This window comes from Neofelis nebulosa, chromosome 11 (genome assembly GCF_028018385.1).
Source record: "Neofelis nebulosa isolate mNeoNeb1 chromosome 11, mNeoNeb1.pri, whole genome shotgun sequence".
Classification (NCBI taxonomy): domain Eukaryota; kingdom Metazoa; phylum Chordata; class Mammalia; order Carnivora; family Felidae; genus Neofelis; species Neofelis nebulosa.
In genome coordinates this window covers 76,145,489-76,171,896 of record NC_080792.1, presented here as the reverse complement: position 1 = coordinate 76,171,896, position 26,408 = coordinate 76,145,489, and the positions used below count along the sequence as shown (strand labels likewise).

Here is a 26,408-nt window from a genome sequence, read left to right as displayed (position 1 = left end):
ATACAATGACCAGATTGAGTTAAATGCAGAATTCCTCGGCAAAACACCAGATTCATATCCAACCTGATGCAAGTAACCAGGTTTCAAGAAAAAAAGAACATTCCGCTCGCATAAAGATGACCTCCCATGGGCGCGGGCGAGGGTGGGGGCGCGTGCCCTGGCGGAAACAGAGCCTTCAGGAGGCCCGGGGTCCGGCGCCCGCAGCCCTGCTCCCAGAACCGCGTCCTCGAGGCCCCGGGCAGCGCTGTCTCCGCCGGGAGAAGGGACCAGGGCTATGGGGCGCCGGCCCCAGCCTCTCCTGGGGAGCGAGGAAAGGAAACGGAGAGGGTCACGTTCAGCCCGACGCCTCAAAGGGACCAGCAGGCGGGGACTGGGGTGGGGGTGGGGGGTGTGCAGAGCCACCTGGGACCCAATCACAGACAGGAGGGGCCGCGGACCCAGGGGTCGGCCTAGGTGCCCGGGAAGGGGACAGCGCAGGCGCGGGACGGGCCGGGGGGGGGGGGGGGGGGGGGGAGGGTAGGCCGGGGGGGGGGGGGGGGGGGGGAGGCCAGTGGGGGACCGCGCAGGCGCGGGCCCGCTGGGGTCTGCGGGGCCGCCTGGGCCTGGCCGCGCGGGCGGCGCTGAGGAGATGGACAGGCCCGCCAGCGCACACTGAGGGAACCCGGCCCCGGCTCTTACCGCGCGGCGCCGCCTCGCTCGCTCGCTGGCTCCGGGATGGGGCCGGGCGGCGAGCTCGCCCGGTGGCGCGGCCCGAATCCGTTGAGTCCGGCCTCAGGGCAGCAGCCAACCCCGCGGCGCCGTTCGCCCGGCCCGCCCTGCCTCCTTCGCGGCCCCCGCCCTCGGCCCGCCCCTGGTCCGCCCCACACAGCGCCTGACAATTGCGCAGGCGCCCTAAGGCTCCGCCCACGTCCCGTGGCCGCGCAGGCGCCTACGGCCCCGCCCACTCCGTTCACCTCCCTCCGGTCTCTGGGTAGCGCAGGCGCCCTTTCACCTGGCCAGCCACAAAAAAAGACTCCGGCACGTGGTTCTGACGGGTCAGGTTTTGCGCCAGAGCTCCGGATGGCAGATGCTCCTGGGTGCTGCGTTTGGCGCGGTGGGGTGATGAGTGTAGAGCTCTCTTGTCCCAAAGCCTTACCTCAGCTCAAAGGTCCACCTTTCCTGCAGCACATATTTACAGTGTACCAAGGACGGTGCCAGGCATGAGGTAGACAGTAGCGATAAAAACACAAGCCCTGCCCTCCTGGCGCTCCCCGTGCAGCAGGGGACACAGACACTAAACAGGTGAGCAACCAAAAACATGAAGCTAAGTAGCTTTATCAAGTTAAGGAAGTTCTGTTAGGTCACTATTATCTTACAGATTTTTTCCTTTGCTTGAACTACGTTAATAAATGTTTATTACATCATGTTAGTTTCCCGTGAAAAAGAAAAATTGGACTTGATAAATTTTTCATACATTGCTGGACTATTCACTAATATTTTATTTAGCATTTTTGCATTTATGCCCATAAAGGATGTTGCCCTTTACTTTTTGCTTTCTTTTTTTATTTATTTTCTATTTTGGAGAAAGAGAGAGCACCAGCGGGGGAGAGGGGCGGAGGGAGAGAGAATCCTAAGCAGGGTCCATGCTCAGCATAGAGCCCAACATGGGCTCGATCCTACGACCCTGGGAGCTGAAATCAAGAGACTTACGCCCAACCCACTGAGCTGCCCGATACCCCTACTTTTGCTTTCTTGTACTGTCCATGGCTGGTTTGGGATTTAATTTATAATAAAGTCATAATGAGTTGAGGCGACTGCTGTTTTCTTCTTTATCTGGAAGATTATGTATAAGAGGATGTTTCTGTTCTTTGCAATGTTTGCTGAGGTTGCCTATAAAATTATCCAGGCCTGGTATTTTTCTTTGGTTTTGTTTGTTGTGAGACTTTTCGGGGGATAGGATGCTGATTTTAAACTAAGCATTCCATTTCGTTAATGGTTCTATATTTAGACAATTTTTTTTTAATGTAGGCTCTATGCCCAACATGGGGCTTGAACTCACTACTCAGATCAAGAGTTGCGTGCTCTACAGACTGAGCCAGCCAAGCACCCCCAGACAGAATTTCTACTTCTTTCTGTGTCATCTTTGATAAGTCATATTTTTGTAGGAAAGTGGCTGTTTTATTGATGTTTTCAAAAACCATTGGCATAAAGTTATTCATATAATTCCCTTATGGTTATTTGTTTTAATTTTATTTCAGAATTTTAATTTCAGAAGACATCCATTCCTATGGTTCCTCTTCCCAAATGCACCTACTTGTATTCAGTTTCTGGATATCCTTCTAGAGATACTTTATGAATATAAACAAATATAAAAAATAAATAGATATGTTCTAGGGCACCTGGGTGGCTCAGTTAAGCGTCCAACTTCGCCTCAGGTCATGGTCTCATGGTTTGCCAGTTCGAGCCCCACATAGGGCTCTCTGCTGTCAGCACAGAGCCCACTTTGGATCCTCTGTCCCCCTGTTTCTCTGCCCCTCCCCTGCTTGTGCTCTCTCTCTCTCTCAAAAATAAGTAAACATTAAAAAAAAACCCACATGAGCAAGTTTACCTCTGTACCGTCGGTTCCATCCTTTAGACCCCTACCTAGGTCCTCACGGGCCCCTGTGTCTCTGCAGCCATGAAGACAAAACCTGTTTCCCACAAGATGGAGAATACATACAGGTTTCTTACGTTTGCTGAACAATTGGGGAATGTGAATATTGATATTATTCACCAGATTGATAGAACTGCAAGCTATGATGAGGAAGTCGAAACCTACTTTTTTGAGGATCTGCTGAAATGGAGAGAACTGAACCTTACAGAACACCTTGGCAAATTTTACAAAGAAGTTATTGACAAGTGCCAGTCCTTCAATCAGTTGGTCTATCATCAAAATGAGATAGTTCAGAGGTTGAAGACTCACCTGCAAACCAAGAACAGTTTTGCTCATCAGCCCCTTTTGGATTTGGTTGTACAGTTGGCACGAGATCTGCAGACAGACTTCTATCCACATTTTCAGGATTTTTTCCCGACCATCACCTCAATCCTGGAGACTCAGGACACAGTTACTAGAATGGGCTTTCACCTCACTGTCCTATCTTTACAAGTACCTGTGAAGACTGATGGTGAAGGACATGTCCAATATATACAGATGACCCTTTTCTCTCTCTAATTTGGGTTTGGTTTGATTTTTGTTCCTTTTAAATTTTATTTTATCTTACGTACAATTCAGTGCTGTTTAGTAAATTTATAAAGTTGTGTAAATACGACCATAATCCAGTTTAAAAACATTTCCATCATCCCCCAAAGATTTCTTATGTCTGTCTACAAGTCAGTTGTGCTCCCCATCTGCATCAGTTTTGAGGGCAAAAGCATATGGCCTCTCCTTCACTAACGCTCTCTCTCTCCCTTTCTCTCTCTCAAATTGAAAGAGAGAAAGGGAGGGAGAGAAAAAAAGAAGGAAAGATTTCATAGAAACATTCTGCTTTCAGATTACAGGGGAAACCTTTATTCTTTTCTTTATAAATACTATTATTTATTTTCTTTTTTTATTGTTATTTTTTATTTTTAATGTTTATTTTTGAGAGAGACAGAGTGTGAGTGGGGGAGGGGCAGAGAGGGAGACACAGAATCGGAAGCAGGCTCCAGGCTCTGAGCTGTCAGCATAGAGCCCGACACGGGGCTCGAACCCACGAATCATAAGATCATGACTCGAGCCAAAGTCAGACGCTCAACCAACTGAGCCACTCAGGTGCCCCACTATTATTTATTTTCTATTCTTCTGCCTCCTTTCACTCAACATTAGGCCTATGAGATTAATCAATTTTGTTGCATGTACCTGTGGCATGCAAAATTAATATCTATTTGGTTACTGTATAGTGTTCCATTGTGTGAATTTACCATACCATACTAGATCCATTTTCCTACTGATGGACATTTGGTTTGTCTTCAGCTGTGAGGTGTTAGTGGATGGAAAATTGCATGAAGCAAAAAAGATTCCTGGATTCTCCAATGGAAAGTTATGCATCCTTGGAACATACCCTTCTAGGTTGTCTGGTTCTGATTTTGTGGGGGCTCTGAGCCTTCTATTATCTTTGAGCTCTTTTACAACTCTGCAAATTGTAGAAAACTGATAGCAATGCAAATGGTTCTTATCTAAGGATAACCCTCCCCCACAGTGGAAAAGTCAGTTTTGCCTCCATTTGCAAGTTTATTTCAATATTTCTGATCTATAAATGTGTCTGACCTTTGGATTCTACTTTGAACTGATAGTAGCATCTTTTTTTTTCTTAAAGTGTATTTATTTTGGGAGAGAGAGCAGGGGAGGGGCAGAGAGACAGAGAGACAGAGAGAGAGAGAGACAGAGAGAGAGAGAGAGAGAGAGACCATCCCAAGCAGGCTCAGCACTGCCAGAAATAGGCTTGATCTCACGACCCTGAGCCGAAATTAAGAGCTGGACACAACTCACTGAGCAACCCAGGTGCCCCCTGATAGTAACATCTTACTGGCAACTTGTTTAATTAACAAATTGTTACTTGGTACGTGTTTATTTTATATCCACATAAGGGTCATGATTTTACTTTTTTTTTTTTCATTTTTAAATTTAATTTTAAATTTTATCCTCTAACACTAGAAAGAAAGTTCCTAGGAATATCCGGGATCTAGCAAAGTACTTTTAATGAGCCAAAACTACTGAAATAGATGTTCTCCCATTGAAATTCCAAAGCAAAAGAGCCATTTTTGACCAAGCAGGAGGCTGCTGACATTTCCTGAGCAGCAACCAGGCCTGTGGAACCAGACCCTGTGCCTGGGGCTGGGGCTGGGGATGGGGATGGGGCAGAGATGGCTTTGACCAGTTATCTAGCCTCTAAGAATCTTCTCTGGCCCAGGCAACAGTGTAAACTGGTCCTAAATCAGGTAAGCAGTTGCTAAGGTGTCCTGGAGGAATCAGTGGCATTTGAGCAGCATTTCCATAAAGAGAGGGCACATCCCGGATAGAGGACAGCAGGAGAAAGAGCAAGGAACTGAAGGCAAACAGGCATTGGCAAAGACAAAGAACAGAGCAGCAGGCAGCATGGCTGTCCATGCAGAGGTGGGGGTAGGGGCAGAGCAGAGAATCTTCCCCACCAGGCCTTAGAACTTGGGTTCAGTAGTGTGGACAGCGACTAGTAACTGCACCTTTGGGACACGGAAGTGATGTACTGCAAGATTGCCTTTGGAGGACTGGCCTCCTGGCATGCACAGGATTGGGAGGGCAACCCTCACAGTCGGGGGCCTGCTCATGGTTCTGGGGGTTGGGGAGTCTGGGAGGTCTGGGCTAGTGACAGGGTGGGAGAGAAGGAGACAAATCTGAGGGTGGGGCACACAGAACCATCTGGACTTCAGTCTGTGGCTGGACCTCAGTGCTGGCATCTGTGTGGTCCCATCAACCTCATCCATACTCCATCCTTTGTCCTTGCTCATCCTCCTTGGCTCCCCAGAACCAAAGGGGAGGAAAGAACAGGCATTTGTTGCAGCTGCTGGCCTGGAGCAAGAGAGAACCTGGGGAAGCATGTGGCTCACTGCCTGTGCAGGAGGTCATCTATCAGTGTGTGAGCCCCTCCCAGGTCCCAACCTCCATCTGGCTATGGCCACCAAGTGGCAGGGTTCAGGACACTGTGATGATTCATTCGTGAGCTGAGAGCGCCCCTCGGGTCAGACCCTGCTGGCCCTACCATGCTAGGGTCTCAACACCACTAAGGTGTGCTGAGCCCTGCAGCCTGGAACCCCTTTGAGCTCAGTGCTGCTGTTTTCCCACTGACCCACTCAGCTCACCCGGATGCCCACCGCAATCACTGACTGCCCCACTCAGGCCCAGCTGCTTCATCTGCACCACAGCTGGAGAAATCAAACAGCATCGGCAGTAGGCCAAGTTGTAATCGGAAAACAACTGTTCCCAACAGTTAGCAAGCCATCAGCTTTGAGTGCCAGGACGTGGAGTTTGAGATTCTTGACATCCATCCCTCAGAGCCAGGGAAGCTCTGGGTCCCAGGAAATATGCAACTGTCAGCTGAGCAATGATGTGTCTGCAAGCAGAGATGGGCTGTTGGCCTTCCACATCTATGCTGCTCGCTCCAGGAGGGACCCATGTACTGGCGACCACAGCCTGAAACCCCAAAACCTCCTTGCAATGCCCAGCTGGCCTGCAGGTAACCCAGAAGGATACAAGGCATCCACCTTGTGGCCACCTTATGGCCTACAGAGATCAGACATAATCAGGCCCTCTTATGACACAGTCAGGGAAACTGAGGCTTGTGAGCATTTCTGGGGGTCCCAGACTTGAGCTCAAACCCTGGCTCAGACAGCCACTGGCTATGTGACCTCAAGCATATTCCTCAACCTCTCTATGCCTCCAGTTCTTCTGTGAACAATGGCAATACTCCCCTGCCAGTTGGGGTGCTGGGGGGACTAAATAACAGGACCCCACACTATTTCATGCCCCCTGCACACCACACTTTTCTTCGAAGTCTTTGGCACATGGAAATCACATGGCTAATAAACGGCAATGATGCATTTAGTGTCTGCTGACATGGAGACTGCAAACATCCCAAGGATAGGGCTTGGCATGTGGTAAGGGCTCATGACATGGTTCCTCTTGTCTCTCAGTGTCCAAGTTCCCATCCACAGAAAGCAATAACCCTTGTCCAGCTTCCTGATTCAACTACCCAGCACTGGGGACCTCTGGGAAACAAATGCACATCTTGATGGGAATATGGGGACAGCAGTGATGAGCTGGAGAAAGGGACTCTAATGTAAAATGCCTGGGGTTTATTTTTTTAATTAAAGAAAAACATTTTAAATATTTAGTTTTTGAGAGAAAGAGAGATAGAGCGTGAGGGAGGGAGGGTCAGAGAGAGAGGGAGACACAGAATCCGAAGCAGGCTCCAGGCTCAGAGCTGTCAGCAGAGAGGCCGATGCGGGGCTGGAACTCAAGAACCATGAGATCATGACCTGAGCTGAAGTTGGACTCTCAATCGACTGAGCCACCCAGGCGCCCCTAAAGTGCCTGAGGTTTAAGTAATGGTCATCGGTCTTCCTAGTGTCAGTGTCTAACTGAATCCTTATTTATTCTTATTTTCCAGGTGAGGAAAGTGAGCTTCAGTAAGATAAATTAATCATCCAAGAGGTGCCACAAGTCTTGGCTTCTAAATCCTGGGGCTGCACCCCCAGCTGGTGTTGCCCCACATCTTGCAAAGGAGCCTCCTGGGAATTTTGCACACAACCCGAGCCTCCCAACACGCCCACATCGCTGAGAACCATGTTCAGGATTTTTGGAAAAATTCACCCTTTGAGGGTAAATTTCACTCTGGGGAAATTTTAAGAAAATGGGTAAAAAGAGAGGAACATAACAGTGTATCATTATCCTGTTTGGAACCAAAGCACTGTTTTCGCAGGAAAACCTGAAGGCAATTCAGAGAAGCTCTAGAAATATCTGGAGGAAAGACACGCCTGCTGAGAAAAACATGAAACTGCCCTGGGGAATTAATTTCAAACTGGTTAGCAGGACACACCTGTCACAGAAGCCAGGGGAGGAGGGGATCAGCAGGAGGGACAGGTAGCCATGTCAGAGGCTGTCAGGGCGGGAACGGCCTTTGGCTTCCAGGCAGAGCCAGACTGACCCGGACACAAAGGAAGTGGGCACTGAGGGGCGAGACTGCAAGGGCAGGCAGCCCTTCCTGGGAGCTCGATGGGGAAGGAGAAGGAGGGTGTGGTTGTACCTGGGCGGGGGGAGTGTCAAGAAAGGGCTGTTTCTTCTTTCCCTCCTGCTTTCTGCGAGCTAGAAGTGAACTGAGTGTGTTTATGGGCAGCAGTGTTGAGATATGTGGGGCATCCTGATTGCGGAGTTCAGTAGCGGGTGGAAAAAGAATTCACCCAAGGCAGAACACAGGAGATAGAAGGACTAGGGAGCAGTGGGCAGGACAGCAAAGGAGAGACTGTCTGCCACAGGGTGGTGGTAGGGGAGACTATAGTTACAGGGTGGAGTGAGGAGGCATGGGAACAGATGGAATTTCCCCTTTTTTGGTAACTGTGACTGGTTGTAAGTAGCCCATTGGTCAGTGAGGGCTTATGGCCATTTTGAGGCAGGCCGCTTAATGAGACTGTTTGCATTCAGCCCAGTGGTCACTGTGGGCCCTTTTGCCTTGCTTAAGTTTCCATTGCTCAAGCCTGTTGCCTAAAAGCGGCCTCTACAGGATTCTCTGCAGAGGTGGGGCACAGGGGGTCTATAGGTTGAGCTGCCTGAGGAGACAGGCCAGGAAAGAGCTGTCTACTTTCTCAGGGTTTCTCTTTCTCTCTCTCTTTTAAGTTTATTTATTTATTTATTTTGAGAGCGAGCGAGCGAGAGAGAGAGAGAGAGAGCATGAGAGGGGGAGAGGCAGAGAGAGAGAATCCCAAGCAGGCTCTGCACTGCCATCACAGAGCCTGACACAGGGATCGAACTCACAGACTCTGACATCATGACCTGAGCTGAAATCACGAGTCTGACACTTAACTGACTGAGCCACCCAGGCGCCCCTCTCAGGGTCTTTTGTAGGCAGGGCTGTGGTGGAAGAGGGACCCGAGGACAGTAGCCAAAGCTCTCAGGCTGGGTTGTGTGTGATGATCCCCGTGTCTGTCTCCAGGGACCCCACCCCAGCCTTTCAGTCTCTGGCCCTAGGACAAAGGAGGGACAATCCATTTCTGTTCTGAGCAGGAGCGCATTTGGAGGTGGGAGAACAGGCGAGGAAGCTGGAAAGCCAGGGTCTGGCCACAGTGTTGGATTTACTAGCAGGATGACGGTATTAGTTTCTGGAGATGGCATTACACAAGGGGGCTTAACACAACCGCAGTGGTTCTTTCCCAGTTCTGGAAGCTGAAGTCCCAAATGCAGGTGGGAACAGGGGATGTTTCTTTCTGGATTTTTGGAGGGAGAATCCCTGTCCATGCCTCTCTCCTGGCTTCTGGTGGCTGCCAACAACCGTCAGCTTATAGATGTATCTAGCGAATCTTGGCCTTCAATCCATGTGGTGTTCTCCCTGTGTGTCTATCTTCTCTTTTTCTGTCTCGTGTAAGGATGATTGTCATTGGCTTTAGAGCACACCCTAATCTGCGAGGATCTCATCTAGAGATCCTTACCTCAATGATATCTGAAATGACCCTTATACCAAATAATATCACATTACAAGTTTCCAGTTGGACCTATCTTGAGGGGGGGAGCACAATTCACCCATTACAGGGATGATGGAAGAGCCACTTCCTCTTTCAGAGGTATTGTCTGAACATGGGAATACGCTCATAAGGAGAATCAGAGACAATGATGGCCATGAGCTGGCTTTAGGGACCACATGGTCCAGCCAGGACAGGCATGTGGCTTAAGTTCTAAGCACCTTGAGAGCAGCAGTCATACATTACCAAGGCAAAAGGCCACAGTGCGTACCTCCTGGCAGTGCATGCCAGTCTGTCCAGTATCCCAGCCTTGTTTCCCAGTTAGCTTTTACTCCACTGGGGCTTAGGAAATCCTCAGTACCCTGAGGCCTCCCCTCCCCTACCACATTTGGGGTTCAGCCTTGACCTGCCTGTCAGGTGCTACAATTTCTCACCCATCCACTTGGCCCGGGAAGTAGGAAGCACAGGCCTTGACCCTGAGTTGGGACCTCAGAACTCTAGGGGAGGGGTCTCGAGGCTGAGTAGCTGAGGGGATGGGGGGAGCTGCATAGGGGTTTTGGGCCCCTAAAGATCACCATTGTCTGGGGACCCTCACAGTGAAACAAGCAAGCATGTGGGCCTCAGCTTGGGATGACCCTGTACATGCCATGCCTGGGTGGTGGCTATGGTTAGGTCACTCATAGGAGCCACAGGGTGACTGTGAATTAAAAAAGATTTGCATTGACTATAAGCAGAAGAGGAGGCCACAAAATATGTTTGTCTGTGAGGTTCACTGATGTAGCCTAGACAGGGCAGGTGAGTGACACCCCCTTCCCTCTGTGTGGTCATCCTGGCCCCCCACGGAGGAGTATAGGGAGAACTTAGGTTCCCAGCTTGGTTCCACTTCCAGGAGATACAAACAAATACAAACAAAGGTCATTGTATTAACCTTAGTTACCTCTCTAAGGGCTTCTGAATATAGTCACATTGGGGGTTAGGACTTTAACATATGAATTTCCGGGGAACACAGTTCAGTTCATAACAGCCATGGCATAGTGGAGTCTGGAAAACTCTAGGTCAGCCATGAAGAGTGTGGGAAGGGGGTAGGTAATGCCAACCAGGCAGAAGAGGGATTTTTGCTGCACTCCAGCACCCCAGCACGGCATCAGTAGGAGGCAGGTCTGGCAGGAGGTGGCCTGGGTGGGCCGAAACTCAGAGGCTGGAGACCAGTCTGCAGGGGTGCTTAGGGCTCCTGCAGTCACTGCTCATTGTCCAGGCGCCCCGAGAGTTGTTTCTTGGTGATCACCAGGTGAAAGGGCCCCAGTTGGGAAGTGCAGCCCAGAAGTGTTTACCTAATGGAGCACACAAAGGTCATAGATGCCTTAGCTTGTTCCAAACAACTGCTCGCCACTCCCCAACATTGTAAGTACTGTCTCCAAAAAATAGAAAAGACAGCAGCTATTCCCCTCTGTCCATTGTTTTTCTCTCCTTCTGGCCCATTTTCCCCTGCAGCTGGGAGGTGGGGCTCACCTCCCAGAGTTGAGACAGCAAATCCTGAGGGGGGTCCGTCAACACCACTCCTTCATGTAATTTAAATGATAGCTGTATTTAAATGAGCATCTGCAGAATCTGCTTCCCAGTGGATGGGGCTGGAATTTCCCTGCTGGCCGTTGGGGGCCATGCTACGGGTTTGGGAGGTCCAAACCTCCCAAATCTGGTCACTCAAGCTCTTCACCCCTGGGGAGTTCCTGGGGCCGGGGTGGCCACCATCCTGGCATCTCTGCTTCTGTGGCTACTCAGCCTGCAGCTACTTTGGGACCTGAACTTGCTAAGGTACCCAGATTTGTTTAGGCCCCATTCCTAAGGCCCCTTCTTTGTCCAGCATCCCATTTGAACTTACACACCCCTGGCTGCCAGGCTCAGGTTGCAACAGAGTGACTGAAAAACGTAAGGAAGAGTTTCTGGTCGGGCCCTGCCCAATTCCACCCACAGGAGAATGGAAAAGTAGTTGGTGTGTGGACTGCCCTCAGTGTTCTAGCTGAACTGGCCGGAGAGGCGCCTAGAAGGCCCTTCTCTGGACGCATGGCCACGTGATGTCCAGTCAGCTGCCTGGCCCAGGGTGCTCAATGCATCTTGTTTGGGAGTGCACAGATGAGCAGCTTAGGTCCCCCAAAGCAGCTGGTTTCCTTTCTGATCTCAACACATTTGAGAGGTGCAACGGGGCCTTGTCTTCCCAGAAACCGTTTACGTGGGTGCCTCTTTGTCATGGCCCTGGTTGGCCTTTCTGGGCTACAAGTATTGGGGTGACAGAGACACAGGGCTGCGCCTGGCAGCTGACCCATTGCTCTCCTCCACTCCAGTTACATTGAGTTCCAACACCCCTTCCCTCAGGCCTGACAGTCCCTCCTCATCCTGGCGTGCCCCTCAGCCTGCTGCTGCTTGCTGACCCATGGCAGCTTCTCCAGGAGGCCATTTGGGCCTCTTCAAGAGCTGGGTCTGTCACCCCCTCACTTTTTCTGTTTATCTTTCCAGAGCTATTTGTGATAGTCCATCGTTAGTTCGTGGAAATGTTTCCTTTTAATGCAATTGATGCATTTTTTTGAGGGGCAAGTATAGAAGTTTTGCTGAGATTTCTACACAAAACTTTGTCTCCTTTTATTTGTCCAGGGTGTGTACATGTGGGCTACCTGGAGGCCTCAGCCTGTGTGCCCTCACGAGCCGTGCCACATCTAGGCAAAGGCTGGTGGTCAAGGCCTGGCTCTGCCCTTTCCTGCAGAAAGGGAGCTAGCTTGGGGAGCCAGCAGAACACAGAGATCCTAGCCTCTGCTCATCTACTGGCTCTGGGACCCTGGGTGGGGAGGACTTGGTGCCCACCCCCCCAGCCTTGCATGCCTCAGTGTCCCCATCTATCAAGCAAAGGGATTGGACTAAGAGGCCTCTGAGGGCCCTTTGAGGTGGAAGATCTCAGATTTGGGACCACTGGCTTGGACTTGGCTGGACATGGAGCCTGCTCTTAGGAACTTGGGTAGTCAGCTCTTGCCTGAAAAATCAACTCCTAGTAGGAGTGATATGGTAGGGCTTTATTTATTTATTTATTTATTTATTTATTTTTGAACGTTTATTTATTTTTGAGACAGAGAGCATGAAGGGGGAGGGGCAGAGAGAGAGGGAGACACAGAATTGGAAGCAGGCTCCAGGCTCTGAGCCATCAGCCCAGAGCCCAACGCGGGGCTTGAACTCACGGACCGCGAGATCGTGACCTGACCTGAAGTCGGACGCTCAACCGACTGCACCACCCAGGCGCCCCTGGTAGGGCTATAAAACATTGCAAGGCGCCTGGGTGGCTCAGTCAGGTAAGCATCTGACTCCCGGTTTTGGCTCAGGTCATGGTCTCACAGTTTGTGGGTTCAAGCCCCATGTCAGGCTCTGCACTGACAGTGTGGGGCCTACTTGAGATTCTCTCTCTTCCCTCTCTGTCCCTCCCCTACTTGTGCATACGCTCTCTGTCTCAAAAATAAACTTAAAAAAATAAAACATTTTGTTATTGTTATTGGTTTTCAAACAGGACCATGACTGTAGGGACAGAGAAAACTAACTGTAGCCTTTTAGGGGTCGAATACTCGGACAAGGGCCAGTGGGAGCCTGTTCTTCATCGGTAGATGTCAGAGTAGACAGTTGGCATGGTGTAGGTGAAGCTTTTCCAATGCAGGCAAAACCCAATGTCAACTCTTATACCTGCGAGAGGAGGGGACACTGTGGGAGGAGGACTTGTGGGGGGATATTGTGGGAGGGGATGCTGGAGGGGTGCTGTGGGAGGGGGCTCTGATGCCTTTGGAGATTCTGAGGGGGGAGGCTCATCCCAGGGCATCCTGTCGCAATCTCGGTGTGACCTCCTCCGGGTCACCACAGGCCAGTGAAACGGCCGCAGTGATGCCCCATAGGCAGCAGTGTTGGGAGGCCAGCCAGAGGGAGAATCACAGGGCAGGCAGAGGACCACACACCACACTGCCCCCACCCTCGGGAGCAGACCAGGCAGCCGACGAGGAGACCTTCCTCCCTGGGGGTCTGAGGAAGGCCTTCACTGGCCACTTGCAGTCTCCGAGGTGAGCCTTACCCTTAGGAGGGTCTCGGGGTGAGACACAGGGGGGTGGCAAATGAGTGTGACCCAGCTTCTCCCAAGTCCTACACCGGTCTCCGCCCTGGGCACTTCCCTGTAAACTGGACAGACTTTTCCTGAGGGCAAGGCTGGTGGCAGCTCAGAGAGACCCATGCCTGCAGGCAGCAGGAAGGCCAGACATGGCAGGACCACCAAACCTTGGTGTCAGCGGAAACCACAGAGACCAAGGAACCGGTGCAGGGCCAGGCTGTGGGGGGCTGGAGTCCTCCCTGCCTCTGGGCTTGGCATGGCTGGTACCCCCACCGCCCTAAACCAGAGGGCTCCAAGCTCCTGCTCTACTGCTTCACGTCCCAACACTGCCTGCGGTGCCCGCCTGTGGTACGTAGACACCACTGGGCCTGGCTTCTTCACTGTGGTGTGCGCTGCCCTCCTAGGTGGCCTCCGGGGCACCCGGGCCCTCTACATCGTCTGCTGCTGCTTCCAGCTCTGCTGCCCACCCCCAGCTCCCACCCAGCAGCTCGGGGACCCTCCCAGAGGTTCCGATCGTGTTTTTTCCTTCTGAATGGAGCAATCACCACTGACACAAGTAGTCTCAGGTAACTTTAATGAAAGTGTCAGCAGTCCCTTCCCCCACAGTGGTATAGGGATGGCTGGGCCCAAAGCAGAAATGCAGCTGCAGAGACAGCCAAGCTCCCTGCTCCAGATTCGGGGGCCAGATCAAGCTCCCTGCTCCAGGCTTCTCGTCTGCTGCAGAGTCCAGCAGCCATGCCTCGTGGAAGGTCATCTCTGGGCTTTAGGACTCTATTTGCCCCATGCTTGCTTTACCAACCCCCAGGCCCGTGTGTGAGACAGGGTGACAGAGGCGGCCAGAGACCACTGCCACTGTGACCCGGCGAAGGAGCGCTTTTAGAGCTACACAAGGAAGAGTGGTCATTCTGTCATCAAACAGCACACATTCTATATAAATAAAAAGTAAGAAGGGGGAGGAGGTAGAGGGAGGGAACGAAAATTGGCACAGACACTGATATATTGCTTTCCAGTTTCAATGCGACAGATGCAAATCATGACACCAGGGGAACAGAAACGAGTGCTGGGTGTAGCTTTTCTAAGCAGAGTGTGTTCCCCTTGCAGGGCTGGAGGGATGCTAAGATGGATGGGGCTGGGAAGCCAGGCCAGAGGCGGCCCAGAGCTGGAGGCCTAAGAAACCCAGTGAGTCCAGAAATGTGCAGAGGGCAGAGGACCCTGCTCCCTGCCTCTACCCCCAGGAGAGCCACACTCCTTTAAAATGGTGGGTCTGCTCTCCTCGCAAGGAAAAAGTACAAAGAAATAAATATGGTATGTGGACATAAAACCTTTAAGAGACTTTGTTTTCTGCTGCCCTTCCCCACCCCCACCCTGCTTCAGCAGGTCCACAAGCAGAGGGGAGGCTGGAGAGCACATGTCCCCCCATGTGCTGCGAGTTTGGGCAAGAGCTGCCTATTGACGTGTCAGGCGAGCCCTCCCACCCCCACCCCCGCCACCCAGGACATGGGAGGGATCATGGGACATTGCCACCGTTACTGGTGTAATCATGTGACAAGCAAACACCTTTTCCTGAGTCACACTATTGCTTTCCTCCTCTGGTTCACTACATTCTCTTTTCTTGCAAGACCAGCATGGAAACTTGGCTTCTCAAGGTTTTTCTCCTTGCCCTAACCCCTCTCTTAAAAAAAAAAAAAAAAAAAAAAAAAGGGATGCAATTGTTTATAGATCTATTTCTTCAAAAGACTTAGCGGCCTCCCTCGTTCTCTTTTCTACAAGCTGGATGGTCAGGAGGGTTACCAGGAATGTCCTGGCTTCTGTACCGGTATCTGGAGAGCAGGGAGGGGAGGTAGCTGCCAGTCCCTGTCCTTCTACCTGCTCCGGGACAGGAGCGCCCCACCCTGAGCCTGGCCAGTGGAACAGCCCCCTGCTCCTAACCACCCCCTCCCCCCACATTCCTGATGCTCAGGAGACTTCAGAACCGGCCCCTGACAAAAACAGAGTTGGCGTGTAGAGGAAGACAAAATGCCGCTGGGACACTAATTGTCCATGGAGTACATTCTAATATCGTATTAGTTATCTGAATCTGTTAGGAAAAAAATTAGAAACTACGTAGAAAACTTAAAAATATTCAAGTATCAAAAGGCTATTCGGATCAAAGTTTAAAACGAGCTGTCAGCAAGCTGTTGCTGCCGAGAGGAAACTTTTACAAAAGTTTACTGAGTTTGTTCAGCAGAGAGCAAGAGAATGAAGTGACTGATGTCGGGGGATGATCAGGGGGAGGGAGGGTGTGGGCAGAGGGGGCGACAGGCTGGAGGAAGCCAGAAAGACTGAGGCCTTTTTAAGCCAAAGAGGAGAGCTTGTGCCCAACAGGCAGTGGACAGGGTCACTATCCCTGGAGAAGAAGCCATAAAGTGCGCAGCCTGGGCCTCCCTCCCCTGGTGTCAGTCCTGGACAGACAGACAGGCATTACAAGGCTCCACGGGGAGCTGCCTTCTGAGGGGCACATGAACAGCAAAAACAACGCAACAGGACAGAATAGGAAGACCCATTTCTGGACAGAGTTCCTTCTAGAAAGAAGGAGAAGGAAGGAGGCGAAAGGGGTCAAACGCTACACAGTGTTGACTTAGCTTTTCAAACTCTGTTACACAAACAGAGTTAAATTTCTAAGTCAGGGAAACTGAAAAGCCCCCACCCACACAGGGACAGGGCTGTGGCCCCCACGGTATGAAGCAGCATTGGTGTTTATTCAAGACACGATAGTGAGGGAATCTGGTCACGTTCCCTTCTCCCTGGAGAGGGTGCATCTTGACAAGCGTTCCAGTAGAAATCTCTTAAACTCTGGTAAGTTCGTAGAAACCACTCCCTTCACCTGGTCCCACGGCCAGGCCTGCTGCGCGCTGAGGCATGCTGGCTTGGGGCACCCTCTGGTGGCAGCATGGAAAACCACAGTCTGAGGCTCCTTGCAAGCTCACAGGCCCAAGGGCCGGGGGGCGGGGTCCAGAACTGCCCAGGCCACTTAGCCTTTTGCCTTGGGTAGTTGTCTCTAGGCAGTCCCTAGACAAGGGTAGTCCAGCCCTTGGGGGCGGGGTGGCCTAATTACTCCTCAAGAAGATTCGGTTCCCACTCTGTGGATAGCCCGTTTTTCCAGGAGGTTTCCAGGCCGTTCTGCTGGCCTCTCAGAGATGGAATTCACCCTTTAGACTTCAGTGGAGAATAGGATGCTCTGTCTCTTGCTGTCTGGGGCAGGGATGGCCTCCAGCTGCAGGAAGTACAGCAGCACCTGGACCTGCCGGGGCAGAGCAGGGAGGAGGAAAGAGGAAAGTGGCTCAGAGGGGTGCTCACAGCTGCAGAGTGTGCTGGCGACACGAGCCCCTCCCGCCAAGAGATCTGAAGGCCCCTGAAAATATCAGACAGGCCTTGAGAAGCCCCAGTAAGAAACAGAAAGAAGGACAGTGGCCTGGGTCCTCCCTTCCCCTCCCAGCCACACGGCCTCAGGCAAGTGCCTCTCTCAGCACCTTGGACCCCTCCCCCTGTACACCTTGGATGGGAATAACCCATAGGACCCTGGGTGGGCCAGGCAGAGGCCACCTCTGAGATCAGGCGGCGTGAGCTGGAGCCTGTTTCTGCTCATACCTGGGACATGACTTCCAGGGACCAGCTGTCGGTCATGGATATGGGCTGGCTGGGGTTGGCAGGGAGCTTGCTCTCCTTCTCTGATGGCCGGAGCAGCGTGGGGCCAAAGACTGTGGCAAGGTTGTGCAGGGACATCTTGTTCACCGTCTCCTTCTCTGCCACCCTGCAGAGGGCCAAAGCAGAGGGTGCTGTTGAGACACGACCTTCAGGATGGAGGTGAGGTGGAGGGGCCAGACCACTCTGGAGGGTGGCTCAGGGAATGTGAGAGTGGGAGCCACCCCTTTCTGCCTTGGGTTGGCTCCACAACACAGACACCCCACCCCTGGATGTGCTGGAAGCAGACTGCACCCTGGTTCTTCTGGGTTGGAGGGGCCTAGGACAAAGAGCACCTGGGGCTGGCAGGTGGCTGGGCCAGCTGTGGGCCATGACCTGGAGCGGGGAGGAAGCCCAGGCACACCACGGGCCATGGCTGAAGCGCTTCACTCTTCCCTTAAGGCCGTGGAGCAATACCCAGAACGGATGAGTAACCACAGACAGGGGTGGGAGGAGAGGGCCCTAGGAGCCATGGAGTGTGACTAGGGCCTAGGAGCCAGTGGGCCACAAGAGAACGTGCCTTGCTGCCTGGGGGCCCCTGAGGAAGAGCTGGGGTTACCTTTTCAGGTGGTCCAGAAGGAAGAGGAAGGTCAGCAGGTTGGCCTCTGGGAGCGACAGCAGCAAATTAAGCATGCAGCTCTCCTTTGCAACGGGGTCTGAAAGAGCTGCAGGGGGTGGGGAGGGGTGTTATTCTCAGGGTCATGACCAAGTTGGAGGCCCCTCCTGGGGCTCTCAGGGCAGTCCAGGCCCATCATTGTCCTGGCTCACATAGCACTGGCCCCCAGTGAGGATCCAGTGCCAGGAGGTGGCAGGCATCACCGCCCTCCCAGCCGACCTGGCCATTCCCACCTTCTGCTCAGAAGAGCCCAAGGCATGAGAAGCTGAGCATGGACTGAAGCAGGAAGAGTGAGGGCAGGAAGGTTTCAAGGCCCTGGAAGTTCCCTCATCACCCTGCATACCCTGGGGGTCCTCTGCTGAATGAATGGCCCTGGAGGCTGGGTGTGGAAGCTTCAGTTGCCTTGTCCCCCCACACCCCCACTTCGGACACCACCCTCCAGGAGGACCTAGGGTCAGGTTGGGCTTGAAGCCCTATGTGACGGGACCAGGAGCTGGGGTTAGAGGAGCAGAGGGGCACTGCAGTGAGGAGGAAGGAGCCTCCAGGACCCCATACTCCGGTGTGCCGCAGTGGTACCAGCCCTTTCACCCTTTTGGGCTCCTTGGAGGAATGGGGACAGCAGGAGGCCCTTTGAGGATAGGCAAAGGCCTTCTAGGACCAGCTAGGTTCTTGGTCCACTGCCACTGTGAAGTTTGGGCTCAAAGGTGGACCATGGTGGAGGGGGTGCAGCTCACCCTCACCTTGCTGTTGACATCTCTCCCACCTCAGAGCACCACTGGACAGGAGGGGCTGGGAAGACCTCCCATGCTCACCGATGCCTTCGGCGAAGTTGGGGTAGAACTCGTCGGTGAAGAGGGGCTCCGGCAACTCACGGAAATACAGCTTCAGCGTTCCGGCAATGGCGTTCACATCCATCTCACTCATCATCACGGACACATCCTTGTTATCTGGAAGGAGCGTGGAGATGAAGCACGACCTACCTACTCACGGAGACCAAGTAGGGTTCTGCTCTCCCTGCCTCAGGCAAGTCAGCCCATAGCAGGCAGATGGTTTTTGGGGTTCCTCCTTTGAGCAGGTTGTGTCTTCTTCCAAGCATGCCAGCAGTTCTGGCAGAGGAGGCGTCCTCCCGACCCCTCCCTTGCTGGGCAAGGGGAGGCCTGGCAGCAGAGCCACCATGAGAGGCTGTCAGGCCAGTGGAGGTATCACAGACACGGTGCCCGGGCAGGAGTTGGGTGGCTACGCTCTGCAGCAACTACCTGACGGCAGGCATCTTCTGATACCGGGATTATTTGTGCCACCCTACAGTTTAAACCAGTGCCTTCCCTCTGGCCTCAGGTGGCCACTGGCCCTCTGTGTCACAAACCAGGGAGGGAAGAGTATCCAGGCACGATGTCCTGGCTCTGCCACCTTCTACTCTGAGGAGCCTCTGGGGTCTCAGTGGCCTCATCTGGGGATTGAGGTAGTTCCACCAACTTAGAAGTCAGACCACACTGACTCCAAAGCTTTGGTCGGCACCTCTTTTCTACCCTGTGAAGCAGGCCAAGCCCCAGTGGGAGGTGGGGCGGCCCCACATAAGCCCCTGGGCCAACTCCACGAGAGCCATGCACATGTGGCTCAGACAGGAGAACGGGCTTCTGCGGAACCTCCTCTCACCCCTCCCTCTTCTTTTCACTGGAAAAATCAGACAAGAAGTGAAGAAAATGTACGGAGCCTAATATACTCAGCAGGAGCCTTGACCATGGAGGGTGCAAGGTCACCACACCACACCCCATCCTGCACCGCGTGGGGCCGACACTCACTGACGTCAAAGGCCGCCTTCAGCGCCTGGATGTCTGTGGCCACTCCAGACACACGGTAGATGCCTACTTCCTCCATGCCCCGCCGCTCGATCTCCTCCACGCACTGGCGCACGATGTAGGGCACCTTGGACCTCTCTCTCCTGCAGGGTGAGGGGAAGCACCTTCAGTGCCTGGCAGCCCCTGGCTCAGGCCACGGGGCTGGACCCATCAACTGTCTGCACACCCGGACGCCTAGAGATGGGGGTGATGAAGACCCCCGGGTGTGGGCGTACACAGACCCTCCTGCATGCCTTCCCTTTGCTCTCAGAGTTCATGATTACCATTGTTTAGATCTTATTAGGGTCTTTCTAAGGTAGTCAGATGACCTGTGAATTATATGTGATCTTTAGGGAAGGTCAGGAGGCTTTCCTAGGTGTTATCAGCCATAGGAAGTCAGTTAAAACATTCCAGGCATCGGGTTAATAGGTGGCTGCGGAGTCCTGGACCCAGGCTTGGCTCTGCCAAGACTGCTATGTGAGAGGTGAACCCTGACCCCTCCAGGCCTGAGCAAGAGGTGAGCCCTGTACATAGCAGCACTCCAACACCTGCTGGATTGCTGGATGAACAACCCCACAGGGCTGCCTAACCTCAGCACTCAGAATCCTGTGGTTCTAAACACTTTTTGCTCACATCTTAACAACACCCAATTCCCAGAGTAGGAGTACCCTAAAAATAGGAGATGTGCTGTTTGGAGGGTCAGCTTTAGACTAGTTTAGCAACTGGATTCGGGAGCTCAGCAAAGTTCCTTCCCAAGCCACCCCCATTAGCGGTGCTTATTTGGGGTAACTGCTGACACAGTCCTCTCTGCTCAAGCCCAGGTCCACCCAGAGAGCTGTAGGGAAGGCTGGGGTGCAGCTGGGGGCAGGGAGTGGTGTTTGGATACAATTAGGTGTCCGGGGGACATGTGACGCAGGCTCTGGCCTTTGAGGTCAGGGGCCCGGCTGGATTCCAAACAGGGGAAGTGAATGGATTCTGGGAGGAAGAGGCCTGTGTCCCTGAGAACTGCTCTCAAACCAGCATACAAACTTCTCCTCACAAGTGACCTGTGCCCCAGGGGCTGGGGTTGCCACAGGAACCCTGACTGTGACAAATTCAGAGCCAGGGGAGAAGACCCTGACTCTGTGCTGCTCCAGTGGTAGTGTGGGAGCCAGCCCGCCGGCCTGCATGAGGGGGCGAGGACATTCCTGAACTGATGAGGACAAGTTTCTAGGTAAACACAGGAGGCAGCTAAGCACACTGAGTGCTCCATTGGCCTGAGAGGCATCCTGTGCTCAGAGGACCACGCAGAGAGTGGAGACCCTTGCCTGCTCTTTCCTTCAGAAACACCTGCTCGGTGGGGGTGGGATGGGGTGCCCTCTGTGCCCGAGGATGAGAGATGCATGAGCCCTCACCCCTCTCCACTCACTTGGTGACCACGGCAATCTTGACTCCGAAGACACCTGTCTGTTTTCGGGAAGGCATTCTCTTCAAGCTGAACTCCCTGCTGGTGAACTTGATGGAGAGTTTCACTTCAATCTGCAGGGGGAGGCAGGGAGCACAGCCCTCTAACCCTTCTGAGACTCACAGTCTGATTTCCCAGAGGCCCTGGGGGCTTGGCAAATCATCCCCCTCCCCAGGTAAGCGGGCTAAGATCCCAGCACAGGGCAGCCCCCTGGCCCAACTCAGCAAGGGGCAGGAACAGTCAGGGTGATTTAAAGATTGGCTCTTGCAGGACACTGCTCCCCACCCTAATCCCCACTGCTTCTCTTTCTTTCTTAATAGTTAACAAGAGGGAAAGCATAGAAAGTAACATAACAAAAAGCCATGAATTATCTATCAAATGTAACATTTTGTCATATATGCCCAGACCTCTCCTGGTAGGTAATTGTTTTGTTTCTTTTTTCTTTCTTTTTTAAAGATTTAAATCCTTCTGGGGCACTGAAAACTAATCAGGGGTCTCCATTTCTACAGGCAGACCCCAGGGTCGAGGCCCTGCCTAACTTGGTGGTACCACTGGATCACTGTTTGGGGAGGGAGGCTCAGTGCCTGGCTGGTGACTATGACACCAGCCACCAAATGTTCATAGTGACTCTGCTTTGCAGCATCTCTGCCTCCTGCAGCCATGCCCCACCTCACACACTAGCTCAGGCTTAGCCTCCTTCGGACTGTTTTGGAAGGAATGGGGGCCACCCTAATCTTCTGGGAAAAGTAGGTGCCAACATACCCCGTTCATGGCGATGACAGTCCGCTGCCAGTCTCTGTCCTGCAGGGCCTGGGGGTCCAGCTGAAAGCAAGCAGTCATGATTACTAGGTGCCCTGGGGGCTGTGCAGAGATCCTGCCAGGCAGCAAGCAGCCCAAGCCTGTGATGTCTCCACACTTAAGTCAGAATTGGAGCCGGACCTCTGCTGGCACCTGAGAGGGGTCCAGAAAGGGGACCTGCTAGAAAACCCCTGGAAACTGAGAGCTCTCCTATGCTTCATGTGTCCCAGACTCACCCCTGGTGTGAGTTGGTGACAGCTCTGGGCTCCCTGCACCCTGCTCCTCCCTCCATCCCTTCTGGATGGGAGCTCAAGTCCATGGCAGCAGCTGTCCTGCTCCCCCTCACCAGCCATCACAGGTGCTACACACAGCTCAGTGGAGGCCGAGCTGTCAGCTTAAATATTTTGGGAAACCCCGTTTCAATAGTAATTTTCAGAAGGTGTGCCAACCAAGAGTTTGAAACTGTTTTTTCCCTGTGTGTGCCTGGTGGTTTAATTGTAGGAGCCCATGCAGGAGGGGGTCTCCAGTCCAGGCCAGTCCTATGGCTCAGAGTCAGGCCCAGAAGGATCCAGAGCCCAGCTCCAAACCACACAGCTAGTGACAGGGCTGGAGGAAGGCCCTCTGCAGCCCTCTGACTTCTACCCCACAGAGTACTGTCTGAGTGCCAACCCACAGGACCATGCTGCCCCATCTCACCTGACAGCTTGTGCTGCTGTAACATACCCAACTTTGTGCTCAGGCCAAGCTCTCCCCATCTATGAGGTCTCCATCCTCCCTGTTTTGGGGAGCACACATTCACACCAGTGGGCTGGACAAATGAGCACCTGGGAAGAGCTTGTTTGAAAAAACAGCTCCCTGAGTTCTACTCACAGAGTTGCACTCACAGCTCAGGGTGGGATCTGGGGTTCACTTAACTAGAAACCTCCCTAAGTGATTCTGGTATAAAGCCAAGTTAAGGAGCCACTGTCTGACACCATGTAACCTGGCGTTCCTCATACAGGGCCTTGTGATGCGTGGCTGAAACTAGGCAAACCACTTGAGAGCAGGGTCCGTGTCTCGTGATTTCTGCACACACAAACTTGTGTGTACACACACACACGACGGTACTGAGCATAGTGCCAGGTCCAGTGGGGTGCTCAGGACAGGCATCCCATGTTTATCCACTGCAAGGGACCCAAGAGGTGACAGCCATGTGGACCTTGTGCAGGTGAGAAAACAAGGTCCAGTGGCTGCTACCTCTCAGCTGTGTGCAACCAGAGCCTCTATCTCTGCACTGCTTGGCATGGAGGCTCGTCACAGGCACTCCTGGGGTGTGGGCTCCCCTTACCTCCCCTTCACCATCCTACTGGTTAACATCTCCAAAGATTTGAAATGTACATACACAATAACAAAGAAAAACAAAGGGTGGCAGAGTGTCTCCCTCCTGGGGCTGTGTGGTTACAGGTTCTTGCTCCGTATCTGTCCCTGGAAGTTCTTGGGGGTGGGCATACTGTTGGGCCATGGGGACCCCACCCTGAGGGGCAAGGCCTGTCAGCAGGGACCAGTCAGTCACAAACCACTCAGAAAAGGAAACCTCCCAACTAGTGCTCCCCCGCTAGAGTGAATCCTAAGCATCCAGCTCAGGGAACAGCCTCCTCCGGGGGGAGGCAAGAGGGGGATGACGCTAGGGCCCTAACTCGCTCTCAACCAGACAAGGTATGGTGGGAAAAGGTAAGGGGGGGGGCATACTGCCAGACTATCACACTCAACTCCTGTGCCCTGGCTTCTCAGGAAGGAAGGGGATAGACATCATACCTCCGGCTCCTAACGAAAGGGAGAGCTCAACACCGCCACCAGGAGTTTTCTTTAAAGGAGACACAGAAGCACCTTCAGCAGGAAATCCCCTTCCCTTTCCCTCCCAGGAACAGTAATCACTGGATCCCTTTCCTCAATGTAGCCAACAGGCAGAGGGACCCCTGGTCCTACACGGCCCACCCAGGAGACCATGGCACCCCCATCTGCCCACCTTGCCCTTGCAGATGAGGTTTCGGATGTGGGTCCACATGGCCGTGCCCCGAGCACACAGGTGCTTTTCGGCAGAGGCCAGTCGGCTCCGGCTGGCCCGGCTAGGGTGGAAGTACCGTAGGAGGCCCTGCATGGCGGCAGGGGCAGATGGCGTCTCTCGCATCCCTGGCCCTGCTGTTCTGAGAGGCCGATGTGGCTAACAGGAGCACGTCCAGACAGAAGCGCAGATGGACAGTAGTGTGACAAATTCCCGGCCTCTACTGCCTTTTGACCACGCTTCTCGGGAAGCCCCACCCCTGCAGCCTGGCTCACCAAGGTCAAAGTTTCCGATCACCCCTGGATTCTCCTTTTTTGTGTGTGTTTGGAAAATAAACCCCCGTCCCCCCACCAACAGCCTATTGGTTACGGGAACTCCAGCGTGTCAGTTTTCTTTAAAGTCCAGAAAAGCCAAACTTCCTTCTCAAGTGGCTGGTTTCCTGTGGGCGCATTTGGAGACATTGAGTAACACACGTCTGCCTGGCCAGTCTGTCTCATGGCTGTACATGTTCTAGAGACCCCCTCCCCAGAGCCCGTACCACACCAGCTAGTGACACCAATAACAGCTTGCACAGTCTCGACTGGACTCGAGCAGAGAACACCCTGTGGCCCCCCTCCCAGAGCATGGCCAGCCCAGTGGAGGGGGGGGGTTCAGTGCCATCGTCCACCACCAGCACCAATGTCCAGCCCCACTGCTACCTGGCCCCAGAGGCTGTGGCACGAGCTGGCCTCCAGAGTGCAGATCTGGGCCATGGCGCTGCCAGGCGGCTCCTCACTCAGCCCCCAGGACTCGCGGCAGCTCCAGTGGGAAAGACCGACCCCACGCTGGCTCAGCTCCAAAGAACAGACTGTGCCGAGAAGAGCGGAAGGAGCATGAAGAATAACACGATGATGAAGCCCAAGGCTCAGTGCAGTCCAGTCCCAAACGACATTTAAGGCTGGCACGCGCTCTCATGTGGCTATTTAAAGGACCAGAGAAGTAAACAAGCTGGGGACTGGGATTTGGAAAAATAGATGACAGAGTGGAGAGAACCAGGAAATGGTGCTTCTGATGCCTGTGGGCACCCCTCGGGGTCTCAAGGTCTCAGTGAGGAATGTGCCTGCTGCAGGGGGGCTGGAGGACTGGACAGGGACTGGGTGGGTGGGGGGGTGTCTGCTCACACTCAGTGTTCTCAGAAGGAAGGGATGGTTTCCTTCTTGTCTCCTCGGGGTTGGGTGAGGCAGGGGCCTTGAAGGAACAACAGTGGGTAAGTGGGGCTGGTAGATGGTTGCCCCCGTGCGCCCAGGTGGCTTTGCTGAGGACCAGGCATTATTACCCTGAGCCTGAGAGGCAGGACTAAACAGTCCGCAGGAGGCAATGCCCATTCCCTCCTCATTAGCCTCCGTGTAGACTGTAGTTCCCCCTGTGCCCACTGTCACTGCCCAGGATGGTCCAGCAGGGTTTCCCCAGAGCTCCTTACTGAGCTCCATGTCTGCACTGGAAGCTACTCCCTGGAATGGGACTTCTCAGAGCTGCCCGGAGAAATCTCTCCGGGAGGGAAATTTGGTCTCCCGGTTCTGCTTTTGTTGTCACAATCTGTTCTCCTGAGCTCTAGCATCCACATCTTTAATTCTTTGCTACCCTTCTCTGATCCCCACCAGGCTCCAGCATCACTTAAAAGGATAAAGGAACACTGCCCAGGACATCTATGATCTAAAAGACAGATGGTAACAAGTGTTGGTTAGGCTGTGGAGAAACAGGAGCCCTCAGACTCTGCCGTTAGGGATATAAAATCCTGCAGCCACTCTGGAAAAGTAGGGCAGCTCCTCACAAAGCTAAACTTGGCTGCTCGACACAGCATTTCCACCCCCAGGTCTCCACACGGGAAGAATGAAAACATCCATTCACACAAAGACTTGTGTGCCCACGTTCACAGAAGCGTTAACGGTAATAGCCCTGAGCTGGAAACAACCCAGTGTCCATCAACTGGTGAATGGATAAATAAAATGTGGTAAATGAATGTACAGAATGGAACATGATTCAGCCATAATGAGGAATGAAGGGCTGATACTTGCTATGATGTGCGGGATGCTCAAAAACTTGCTAAGGGGAAGAAGCCTGTTGCAAAAGACTACATAAATATACAATAATTCCATTTACATGAAACATGCAGGAAGGGCAAATCTATACACAAAAAGCAGATCGGCCTGGGTCTGGGGGTAAGAATAGTGAGTGATTATAAATGGGAATAAGGAAATCATTTTGGGGGATGGAAATACAGTAAAACCTTGGATTGCAGATAGCTTGTTCTGCGAGTGTTCCACAAGACAAGCAAATATTTCTAATAAATTTTAACTTGATAAACAAGTGATGTCTTGCAACACGAGTAGTACGTGATGCCAAATGTCACATGATCACAACTGAGCCAACGGTTCTTGAAATTTGCTTTGATATACAAGTGATTTGGGTTACAAGCATGTTTCTGGAATGAATTATGCTTGCAAACCAAGGTTTTACTGTATTCTAAATCTGGATTGTTGGTGATTGTTCTACAACTCTGTAAATTTACCAAAAATGATTGAATTGTATACTTATAATGGATGCATTCTATGGTATGCCAGCTAAAGAAAAAAAGATAGGGTCCCAAA

General features: G+C 52.8%; 2 protein-coding genes and 1 long non-coding RNA gene across 5 annotated transcripts in view; 1 reads left to right on the top strand and 2 right to left on the bottom strand.

The window, feature by feature from the left end:
• SPECC1L (sperm antigen with calponin homology and coiled-coil domains 1 like) overlaps nt 1–835 on the bottom strand; it is a 142,592-nt gene extending 141,757 nt beyond the window's left edge. Inside the window, exon 1 of one of the 3 annotated variants that reach the window (XM_058690955.1) lies at nt 679–835. The gene's annotated coding sequence lies outside the window, so the exon portion shown is untranslated. The remainder of the gene's footprint in view (nt 1–678) is intronic. The other 2 variants (XM_058690953.1, XM_058690954.1) reach the window with 2 other exon arrangements.
• An 11-nt stretch (nt 836–846) lies between these two features.
• LOC131489131 (uncharacterized) lies at nt 847–1,791 on the top strand. The gene is made up of 2 exons (XR_009250407.1): nt 847–1,281; nt 1,572–1,791. It is a non-coding gene; the product is annotated as an uncharacterized LOC131489131 (long non-coding RNA).
• A 12,093-nt stretch (nt 1,792–13,884) lies between these two features.
• The window catches only part of BCR (BCR activator of RhoGEF and GTPase), a 128,593-nt gene continuing 116,069 nt past the window's right edge, over nt 13,885–26,408 (bottom strand). Inside the window, exons 17-23 of the mRNA XM_058690950.1 lie at nt 21,705–21,764; nt 20,907–21,016; nt 19,463–19,602; nt 18,476–18,610; nt 17,607–17,712; nt 16,955–17,117; nt 13,885–16,607 (exon numbers count right to left, since the gene is read on the bottom strand). Coding sequence (XP_058546933.1) covers nt 16,518–16,607; nt 16,955–17,117; nt 17,607–17,712; nt 18,476–18,610; nt 19,463–19,602; nt 20,907–21,016; nt 21,705–21,764 — 804 coding nt within the window. The 3' untranslated portion in view covers nt 13,885–16,517. The remainder of the gene's footprint in view (nt 16,608–16,954; nt 17,118–17,606; nt 17,713–18,475; nt 18,611–19,462; nt 19,603–20,906; nt 21,017–21,704; nt 21,765–26,408) is intronic.